Raw genomic sequence first — 12,164 nt, 5'->3', positions numbered from 1 at the left:
ACACACAATTATTCAAACTCTACATTTTTTTTGACCGACTAAAATAAAACAATAAAACATTTAAATAAATACACTCAATAAATAATAATAAATTAAAAATGATCAGCAACATTAACAAAATAGACAACACTTAAATGAATAAAACAAATTGTGCTGATTTTTTTCTTTTTAATCATAATGAAGAAGTCAGGATGAATGGCTATATGAGCACGTTCTAGAGTGCAAACTTCTTGAAGCAGGGTTTAAAGCATGATACTGATAAAGCACGTTTCCCGGGGGTTAAAAGAAACACTGCTCCAGCAGACCTTCCTTACCTTGACAGTCTGGGCCGTAGTGGTTTTTGCAGCACTTCTGGACCCAGGTGGGGAACTTACAGACTCTCTTGCAGCCAAATCTTCCCAGTGTGTCCAGGTCACCTGACCAGCGCATGTAACCCAGCGAATACCTGGCGCGGGATCTCATGCAACCCTCAACCCGTCCCTGGAAAATAACGCCAATTGTGTTCACTTCCGAGTCAGCGGGTTTTAGCCGAGCGCAGGGTCTTACCGTGTCCGTGTGTCTGATGGGGCAAGGCGGGGGGAAGAGACAGCGTCCACATCGTCCCTAACAAAGTTGGAGACACACCGGAGTCAGTGAGGACTCAAATATGCTGAGAAAGGAACCAACGCTTTGTTTTACGTCCGTCAATTTCAAATGAGCGTGCACACATAGAAACAGAAAGATTCGTATCGGTGCTACTGACGAAAGTGGTTCTGTTCTCCATGCTGCTGCAGAATGCTCCCAAGCCAGCGGGCTCCAGTAACTGGTCGATGCCGTAGGCCACACCTTCTTTGAAGGTCAAGAAGCGCTCCACTAATCTGCCGGCATTTTCATTGATCAATATGGCCCCCTGAATCAACACACACACACACACACACACACACACACACACACACACACACACACACACACACACACACACACACACACACACACACACACACACACACACACACACACACACACACACACACACAATGACAGTTTCAAAAAAAGGTACTGTCAATCCAACGAAAGGAAAGATATAAGATAAGACTTCAGGATATTACTGTCTAAAACAAGATGTTGAAAGAGCCATATTGGACCAAAAATACAAAAAAAAATCTAACTGGAGCAGCACAAATGAAAAGCCTTATATAAGTTTTATAATGAAGGCAACATGGTGTAAGTGTCTATATTAGCCTACTATCAAAATGGCTTTAAAAGTCCTATATAAGTGTTATAATGAAGACAACACATGGTGTAAGTGTCTATATTAGCCTACTATCAAAAATGACTTTAAATGTCTTATATAAGTGTTATAATGAAGGCAACACATGGTGTAAGTGTCTATATTAGTTATATTAGCCTACTATCAAAATGTCTTTAAAAGCCTTATATAAGTGTTATAATGAAGGCAACACATGATGTAAGTGTCTATATTAGCTATATTAGCCTACTATAAAAATGACTTTAAAAGTCTTATATAAGTGTTATAATGAAGACAACACATTATGTAAGTGTCTATATTAGCTATATTAGCCTACTATCAAAATGTCTTTAAAAGCCTTATATAAGTGCTATAATGAAGGCAACACATGATGTAAGTGTCTATATTAGATATATTAGCCTACTATCAAAATGACTTTAAAAGCCTTATATAAGTGTTATAATGAAGGCAACACATGATGTAAGTGTCTATATTAGCCTACTATCAAAATGACTTTAAAAGCCTTATATAAGTGTTATAATGAAGGCAACACATGATGTAAGTGTCTATATTAGATATATTAGCCTACTATCAAAATGACTTTAAAAGTCTTCTATAAGTGTTATAATGAAGACAACACATGATGTGTCTATATTAGCTATATTAGTATATATACATTAGTATATTACTATCAAAATGTGTCGCAGGCTGAAGCAAATCTTCGTTGACAGGAATGTTGAAATGTAATATTACATTAGTAAAATGGAGAATTCTCAGAAAGTGAGATAACTCCTGGAAATGACTAACTCAGAATGGCCAAAAGGTATAGATGTGTGTGTCCAAGTTAAAGGAAACATCTTCTAATGGATTTATTACAATCTTTGCAAGCTGGGTACTGTTTGCTGTGGTCTGGAACAACATGACACACAAACAACTATGAGAAATGCAGCCAATATTACATCCAGATAATGTGTCACGACACATGCAAATATAAATGAAATACACAGAGGACATAAGTAAAGGAAATAAAATGAGCTCAAATATACCTACAAACGAGGCATGATGATGCAATATGTACATACAGACTTAGACTTCCTTTTATTGTCATTCAAATTTGAACTTTACAGTACAGATAAGAACGGAATTTTGTTACATTAGCTCGTGGTAGTGCAGGATAAAAGAGCAATAAGGTGCGGATATAAATAAATAGATTACTGTACAGATAAATATATTGCACTTTTGCATACACATTCACATTTATGGATGTATGTTATATTGTCTTTATATTCCAGCCAGTTAATCCATTTTTGGGGGGGAATTGAGGGGATTGTTATGATGCTTTCAAGAGTCTTACGGCCTGAGGGAAGAAGCTGTTACAGAACCTGGAGGTTCTGCTGCGGAGGCTGCGGAACCTCTTTCTAGCCTAAATAGCATTTTAGCATCGATTAGCTTGCGGTCATGCACTGACCAAAAATGCCTGATTTAGCGCTCCACACAAGTCAATAACATCAACAAAGCCCACTTTTGTGCATTCACGCACAGCATAAAACGTGTGGTGGACAAAATGAGACAAAGGAGTGGCATGAAACAGGTCTTTCTGTGGCAGCGTCGGAGAAAGTTGTACATGCAAACAAACCACGGGGAGTTCAAGGACCGCTGAAATTAGTAGGACAAAACGGCGCTAGCCTAATACCGTATTTTTCGGACTATAAGTCGCAGTTTTTTTCATAGTTTGGCCGGGGGTGCGACTTACACTCAGGAGCGACTTATGTGTGAAATTCTTAACACATTAGCGTAAAATATCAAATATTATTGATCTCATTCACGTAAGAGACTAGACGTATAAGATTTCATGGGATTTAGCGATTAGGAGTGACAGATTGTTTGGTAAACGTATAGCATGTTCTATATGTTATAGTTATTTGAATGACTCTTACCATAATATGTTACGTTAACATACCAGTTGGTTATTTATGCCTCATATAACGTACACTTATTCAGCCTGTTGTTCACTATTCTTTAGACATTTTAAATTGCCTTTCAAATGTCTATTCTTGGTGTTGGCTTTTATCAAATACATTTCCCCAAAAAATGCGACTTATATATGTTTTTTTCCTTCTTTATTATGCATTTTCGGCAGGTGCAACTTATACTCCGGAGCGACTTATACTCCGAAAAATACGGTACTCTCATCAGTGAAGCATGTTTAGTAGGGATGTCCGATAATATTGGCCTGCCGATATTATCGGCCGATAAATGCGTTAAAATGTAATATCGGAAATTATGGGTATCGTTTTTTTTATTATCGGTATCGTTTTTTTTTTTTTTTTTTGTTTTTTTTAATTAAATCAACATAAAAAACACAAGATACACTTACAATTAATGCACCAACCCAAAAAACCTCCCTCCTCATTCACACAAAAGGGTTGTTTCTTTCTGTTATTAATATTCTGGTTCCTACATTATATATCAATATATATCAATACAGTCTGCAAGGGATACAGTCCGTAAGCACACATGATTGTGCGTGATGCTGGTCCACTAATAGTACTAACCTTTAACAGTTAATGTTACTCATTTTCATTAATTACTAGTTTCTATGTAACTGTTTTTATATTGTTTTACTTTCTTTCTTATTCAAGAAAATGTTTTTAATTTATTTATCTTATTTTATTTTATTCATTTTTTAAAAAAAGTACCTTATCTTCACCATACCTGGTTGTCCAAATTAGGCATAATAATGTGTTAATTCCACGACTGTATATATCGGTTGATATCGGTATCGGTAATTAAAGAGTTGGACAATATCGGGATATCGGATATCGGCAAAAAGCCATTATCGGACATCCCTAATGTTTAGAATAAGCAGTGGGATTTCTAACAATATAGGAAGGTTTGTGTCATGTTTGTCCTCCTACAGAAACCATATTAAAACAAAAAATAAATGTTTTCCCCTCATCTTTTTCCATTTTCACACATTTTTCAAAACGTTCCAGGGAGCCATTAGGACGCCGCTAATGAGCCAAGAGCCGCGGGTTGCTGACACCCGGTCTAAAATAACATCACCATGGCAATGCCGGGACAAAGTTGCTGTAGCAACACGGACCACTGGAGTGAGTGAGTGAGTGAGTGAGTGAGTTCTTACCACTAGAGTCTTGTCACAGGAGTATTTGATTTTTGATCCATGCATGGTGCGGAACCACGTGTTTGGACCCGGCTGACTGACATCCAGGATCTACACACACACACACACACACACACACATACTGGTTATCATTTGGAATGGGGACCAAGTTTTTGATCATCACTTGTGGGGACCACCCTTTCTACAGGTTGTGGAGGCATAAAAAATAGGTAAAATGGCCACTGCCCAGTTAGCTCATACACGTCTTTAAATCTCTCGATTGATGAAGTAATGTGCTGATCATTCTTACTGGGGACCCTGGGGAAAAACAGTTAATATGGTTCATGGGGAGAAAATTTAAATAATTTTGCGTATTTCACACAAATTTGTACGTGACTACTGAGGACCATTTAAAAACAAAAAAAAATATGTCCAAATTAAATATGACATGATCCTCAGAATCATTTAAAAAGGTTTCCCTTTAAGGGACCTGTTTTTTTGTCCCCATACCGTCAGACGTCCCCTAAAGGTGACTGTGTAAACCAGGGGTCACCAACCTTTTTGAAACCAAGAGCTACTTCTTGGATACTGATTAATGCGAAGGGCTACCAGTTTGATACACACTTAAATAAATTGCCAGAAATAGCCAATTTGCTCAATTTACCTTTAACTCTATGTTATTATTAATAATTAATGATATTTATCTTTGTGGAAACACTGATCATCTTAATGATTTCTCACATGAAATATATACTGTATCTAAACAGATAAATATCAATATGCAACACTTTATTTTTATATTTTCTCTAAGTGCACATTTTTCAAATTGAACATTTTCAAATGATCACTTCTAAGACAGTCTTGTGAAATCACAATATCCCATTTTAACTAGCTAGCCACTAACATTTTTTTTTAACAAATCATGAATTACTTTGCACCATGTTTGTACAAATAACTCATATAAAATAAAAAAAATAATTTATGGAACATCATTAGTCATTTTTCCTGATTAAGATTAATTTTAGAATTTTGATGACATGTTTTAAATAGGTTAAAATCCAATCTGCACTTTGTTAGAATATATAACAAATTGGACCAAGCTATATTTCTAACCAAGACAAATCATTATTTCTTCTAGATTTTCCAGAACAAAAATTTTAAAAGAAATTCAAAAGACTTTGAAATAAGATTTAAATTTGATTCTACAGATTTTCTAGATTTGACAGAATATTTTTTTTGAATTTTAATCATAATAAGTTTGGAGAAATATTTCACAAATATTCTTCGTCTAAAAAACAGAAGCTAAAATGAAGAATTACATTAAAACTTATTTATTATTCTTTACAATAAAAAAAATAAATTTACTTGAACATTGATTTAAATTGTCAGGAAAGAAGAGGAAGGAATTTAAAAGGTCAAAAGGTATATGTGTATAAAAATCCTAAAATCATTTTTAAGGTTGTATTTTTTTCTCTAAAATTGTCTTTCTGAAAGTTATAAGAAGCAAAGTAAAAAAATAAATGAATTTATTTAAACAAGTGAAGACCAAGTCTTTAAAATATTTTCTTGGATTTTCAAATTCTATTTGAGTTTTGTCTCTCTTAGAATTAAAAATGTTGAACAAAGCGAGACCAGCTTGCTAGTTGTGGGGAGGCGGGGCCGGCGGACCGACGGCGCCCGCTCCAAGATGGCGGCGAGGAGGCGTGGACGAGCGAGCGGCATGGCGAGGTGCGCTGGGAGCGACGCCGCGATCAGCATAAGGTGGGTGGAGCGCGCAGCTGTGGACAGTGCAATCACCCTCTCGGACCGTATAAAAGGGTGAGAGACGTGAACATCAAGGGAGGAGACGGCGGACGGGAGGAAACCATCCTCTGCTGCCACGCAAACGGCGGACGGGAGGAAACCATTCATGTGCTCACGTGAGAAAAAAGGCAGCTGCTGAAAAGCACGCAAAAGACTCTGTGATTGAAATAATAAAGAAGTCTAAACCGTCTCACGACAATGTCTTCCCTGGATGGTCCTGAGAACCCGCACGACAGTTAGGACTGTCACACTAGTAAATAAATACAATTTAAAAAATAGAGGCAGCTCACTGGTAAGTGCTGCTATTTGAGCTATTTTTAGAACAGGCCAGCGGGCTACTCATCTGGTCCTTACGGGCTACCTGGTGCCCGCGGGCACCGCGTTGGTGACTCATGGTGTAAACAGAGCGATGTCCCCATTAAGTAAGCATTGCCAGAACACACACACACACGCACGCACACACACAAAGGATAAAGTGAGATGGGAAGTAAAGGTCATTTTAGTTACACTGCAGCTCACTGATGGAGCTGCAGAGGTTGATGTTTTCTATCCAAGACAGGGGTGTCAAACGTACGGCCCGCAAGCATACTTGCCAACCTTGAGACCTCCAATATCGGGAGGTGGGGGGGGCGTGGTTATTTACAGCTAGAATTCACCAACTCGAGTATTTCATATATATTTCATATATATATATATATATATATATATATATATATATATATATATATATATATATATATATATATATATATATATATATATATATATATATATATGTGTGTGTATGAAATACTTGACTTTCAGTGAATTCTAGCTATATATATTTATATATTTTTTATTTTATTTTTTTACATAGAAGAAAAAAAAATACTTGAATTTCAGTGTTCCAGTGGCTATCCATTAGATGGCAGTATTGTCCTGTTTAACTTCTCCGTTCATGATGAGTATATCATTTCGGCCGCCATGTCTGTAATTTCCTCGTTCTTCTGCTTCGTCTCCTTGTTGTGTGCGCAGTTGTGCACTCTATAAAAGCCCTAGATGTTATGACGTCTTTGGGCAGGCAAGCTGTTTATTTTGTGGGAAAGCGGACGTGAGGACAGGCTGTCCCCACTCAGTCTCAGGTCCGCATTGAGCTGGAGGGGGCGTGGCCTCCAGCTCCGGCTGAATACCGGGAGTTTGTCGGGAGAAAATCTCTGCTGGGAGGTTGTCGGTAGAGGCGCTGAATATCGGGATTCTCCCGCTAAAAACGGGAGGGTTGGCAAGTATGCAAGCTGTTTATATTGTGGGAAAGCGGACGTGAGAACAGGCTGTCCCCACTCAGTCTCAGGTCCGCATTGAGCTGGAGGGGGCGTGGCCTCCAGCTCCGGCTGAATACCGGGAGTTTTTTCGGGAGAAAATCTCTGCCGGGAGGTTGTCGGGAGAGGCGCTGAACACCGGGATTCTCCCGCTAAAAACGGGAGGGTTGGCAAGTATGCCCGTGGGCCAAATCAACATGTTTAATCCGGCCCACAAGAGGAGTTTTCCAAAATATAAAAATGAGCTACAATTTTGAATGTGAGTGTGAATGTTGTCTGTCTATCTGTGTTGGCCCTGTGATGAGATAGCGACTTGTCCAGGGTGTACCCCGCCTTCCGCCCGAATGCAGCTGAGATAGGCTCCAGCACCCCCCCGCAACCCCAAAAGGGACAAGCGGTAGAAAATGGATGGATGAAAGAAACTGTTGTTCTAAACGTGTCCACTGGATGTCGCAATAGCAATTCAAGTGTAAGCCACGTCACACATGACAGTGTTTATGACGTGTCAGCTGACTTTAAAGGCCTACTGAAAGCCACTACTACCGACCACGCAGTCTGATAGTTTATATATCAATGATGAAATCTTAACATTGCAACACATGCCAATACGGCCGGGTTAACTTATAAAGTGCAATTTTAAATTTCCCGCTAAACTTCCGGTTCGAAACGCCTCTGAGGGTTGACGTATGCGCGTGACGTCAATCATTGAAACGGAAGTATTCGGACACCATTGAAGTCAATACGAAATAGCTCTGTTTTCATCTCATTATTCCACAGTATTCTGGACATCTGTGTTGGGGAATCTGTTGCAATTTGTTCATTGCATTATGGAGAAAGAAGCTGAGCAAGCAAAGAAGAAAGTTGTCGGTGCGAAGTGTCTATTTTGCGAGGGAAGTCAGCAACAACACGTACACAGCCGGCGCTTCTTTGTTTACATTCCCGAAAGATGCCGTCAAGATGGAAGAACTCGGACAACAGAGACTCTTACCAGGAGGACTTTGATTTGGATACACAGTTGCGATAACGTGAGTACACAGCTGCGCTTCCAAACATTTGATCGCTTGCTATAACTAGCTCGAGCTAGTAGCTAGCATTAGGATTAATTTGTGGCATATTAAATATAAGCCTGGTTGTGTTGTGGCTAATAGAGTATATATATGTCTTGTGTTTATTTACTGTTGTAGTCATTCCCAGCTGAATATCAGGTCCCACCCGCGCGCTTCCAAACATTTGATTGCTTGCCCGTACGTGCGTGTCATGTACGTAACTTTGATTAAATATATAAGCTTTATGAACCTTGGGTTAGGTGAACGGTTGTTTGGGCTGAGTGAGTGTGTGTGTTGTGCAGGTGTTTGAATTGTATTGGCGGGTTATATATACAGGATCCCGTCCATATTACCCGCTCGAGCTATAACTAGCTCGAGCTAGTAGCTAGGAGCTAGCTAGGAGGTGTTTTTATGCGGGATTAATTTGTGGCATATTAAATATAAGCCTGGTTGTGTTGTGGCTAATAGAGTATATATATGTCTTGTGTTTATTTACTGTTGTAGTCATTCCCAGCTGAATATCAGGTCACCCCCGGCTCTCACAGCATCTTCCCTATCTGAATAGCTTCAACTCCCCACTAGTCCTTCACTTGCACTTTCCTCATTTAAAAATATTTCATCCTCGCTCAAATTAATGGGGAAATCGTCGCTTTCTCGGTCCGAATCTCTCTCACTTCTGGCGGCCATCATTGTAAACAATAGGGAACTTTGCATATATGTTCAACTGACTACGTCACGCTACTTCCGGTAGGGGCAAGCCTTTTTTTATCAGATACCAAAAGTTGCGATCTTTATCGACGTTGTTCTATACTAAATCCTTTCAGCAAAAATATGGCAATATCGCGAAATGATCAAGTATGACACATAGAATAGATCTGCTATCCCCGTTTAAATAAAAAAATGTCATTTTAGTAGGCCTTTAAGCGCCCTCTGGATTGGCTGCCGCTACTGAGTTTTTTTTGTTTTTTTTTGTGTTTTTTTTTGTTTGTTTGTTTGACGCTCTTTTTGTCATTATTTTCATAGCAAACACACTAAATATTTAATATTTTTCCCCAAAAAAATATTCCAAAGAGAAGTATGTATATGATGTAAGGTAATTGGAGCATTATTATTTTTTGAGCGATGACAGTTTTAATGTAAAAAAAACAAAAAAAAACAGCCTGCATGGCAGCTTTGTTAGATTTTTAGATTTAGACTTATTGGTCCCCGTTGGGGAAATTCATTTTCACTGCCGTACATTTGCACAATAGACATTATACATCACGAAACAAAAATAACAAAAAGACATCATACATGACTAACACACATTTACAGGCTTGTCAGACAGGTCGGCCGGGCCTGCTGTTAATGGAGGCTATAGCTGCAGGGATAAGGCTTTTCCTGGCGGGCCCCCCGGAATTTGATGGTTCTGTACCTGCGCCCTGATGGTAGTGGGATGATGAATTGGTGTAGTGCAGGGGTCACCAACGTGGTGCCCGGGGCACCAGGTAGCCCGTAAGGACCAGATTAGTAGCCCGCCGGCCTGTTCTAAAAATAGCTCAAATAGCAGCACTTACCAGTGAGCTGCCTCTATTTTTTAAATTGTATTTATTTACTAGCAAGCTGGTCTCGCTTTCCCTGACATTTTTAATTCTAAGAGAGACAAAACTCAAATAGAATTTGAAAATCCAAGAAAATATTTTAAAGACTTGGTCTTCACTTGTTTAAATAAATTCATACATTTTTTTTACTTTGCTTCTTATAACTTTCAGAAAGACAATTTTAGAGAAAAAATACAACCTTAAAAATGATTTTAGGATTTTTAAACACATATACCTTTTTACCTTTTAAATTCCTTCCTCTTCTTTCCTGACAATTTAAATCAATGTTCAAGTAAATTTATTTTTTTTATTGTAAAGAATAATAAATACATTTTAATTTAATTCTTCATTTTAGTTTCTGTTTTTTCGACGAAGAATATTTGTGAAATATTTCTTCAAACTTATTATGATTGAAATTCAAAAAAATTATTCTGGCAAATCTAGAAAATCTGTAGAATCAAATTTAAATCTTATTTCAAAGTCTTTTGAATTTATTTTAAAATTTTTGTTCGGGAAAATCTAGAAGAAATAATGATTTGTCTTTGTTAGAAATATAGCTTGGTCCATCCATCCATCCATCCATTTTCTACCGCTTATTCCCTTTGGGGTCACGGGGGCGCTGGAGCCTATCTCAGCTACAATCGGGCGGAAGGCGGGGTACACCCTGGACAAGTCGCCACCTCATCGCTTGGTCCAATTTGTTATATATTCTAACAAAGTGTAGATTGGATTTTAACCTATTTAAAACATGTCATCAAAATTCTAAAATTAATCTTAATCAATAAAAATTACTAATGATGTTCCATAAATTATTTTTGTATTTTTTTCAAAAAGATTCGAATTAGCTAGTTTTTCTCTTCTTTTTTTCGGTTGAATTTTAAAGAGTGGAAATTGAAGATAAACTATGTTTCAAAATTTAATAGTCATTTTTTTCGTGTTTTCTCCTCTTTTAAACCGTTCAATTAAGTGTAAATATCATTAATTATTAATAATAACATAGAGTTAAAGGTAAATTGAGCAAATTGGCTATTTCTAGCAATTTATTTAAGTGTGTATCAAACTGGTAGCCCTTCGCATTAATCAGTACCCAAGAAGTAGCTCTTGCTTTCAAAAAGGTTGGTGACCCCTGGTGTAGTGGGTGAGTGATATCCTGGACTATCGTGTTTGCCAGTCGAATGATGGACCTGTGGTTTAAAGCTGAAATGTTGGGTGTGGGTAGGCCGATGATTTTAGCTGCTATGTTTGTAATGCGTGTGAGTTTGGTATGTACTTTTCCATCCTTATGTGGAACAGTACATAAGGATGGGTTGAACAATGCTTTGGTAAAGTAATAACAGGAGGTGAGGTTCAACGTATAGTCTTTAAAGGCCTACTGAAATGAATTTTTTTTATTTAAACGGGAATAGCAGATCCATTCTATGTGTCATACTTGATCATTTCGCGATATTGCCATATTTTTGCTGAAAGGATTTAGTAGAGAAAATCGACGATAAAGTTCGCAACTTTTGCTCGCTGATAAAAAAAAGCCTTGCCTGTACCGGAAGTAGCGTGACGTCACAGGAGCTAGTATTCCTCACAATTCCCCGTTGTTTACAATGGAGCGAGAGAGATTCGGAGCGACAAAGCGACGATTACGCCATTAATTTGAGCGAGGATGAAAGATTCGTAGATGAGGAACGTTACAGTGAAGGACTAGAGAGGCAGTGCAGGACGTATCTTTTTTCGCTCTGACCGTAACTTAGGTACAAGCTGGCTCATTGGATTACACACTCTCTCCTTTTTCTATTGTGGATCACGGATTTGTATTTTAAACCACCTCGGATACTATATCCTCTTGAAAATGAGAGTCGAGCACGCGAAATGGACATTCAAAGTGACTTTTATCTCCACGACAATACATCGGTGACACACTTAGCTACTGAGCTAACGTGATAGCATCGTTCTCAAATGAAGATAGAAACAAAATACATAAACACCTGACTGGAAGGATAGACAGAAGATCAACAATACTATTAAACCATGTACATGTAACTACACGGTTAAAAATTCTCAGCCTGGTAAGGCTTAACAATGCTGTTGCTAACGACG

At 38.1% G+C, this 12,164-nt stretch overlaps 1 protein-coding gene across 2 annotated transcripts in view; it reads right to left on the bottom strand.

Moving 5' to 3' along the window:
* The window catches only part of stab1 (stabilin 1), a 203,513-nt gene that overhangs the window by 57,283 nt on the left and 134,066 nt on the right, over nt 1-12,164 (bottom strand). For both annotated transcript variants that reach the window (XM_062037804.1, XM_062037805.1), the window contains exons 52-55: nt 4,374-4,463; nt 743-889; nt 547-603; nt 315-480 (exon numbers count right to left, since the gene is read on the bottom strand). In XM_062037804.1, the coding sequence (XP_061893788.1) occupies nt 315-480; nt 547-603; nt 743-889; nt 4,374-4,463 (460 nt within the window). The remainder of the gene's footprint in view (nt 1-314; nt 481-546; nt 604-742; nt 890-4,373; nt 4,464-12,164) is intronic.

The sequence above is a fragment of the Entelurus aequoreus genome, linkage group LG26 (genome assembly GCF_033978785.1).
Source record: "Entelurus aequoreus isolate RoL-2023_Sb linkage group LG26, RoL_Eaeq_v1.1, whole genome shotgun sequence".
NCBI classification, from domain to species: domain Eukaryota; kingdom Metazoa; phylum Chordata; class Actinopteri; order Syngnathiformes; family Syngnathidae; genus Entelurus; species Entelurus aequoreus.
This window is presented reverse-complemented; position numbering and strand designations above follow the sequence as displayed.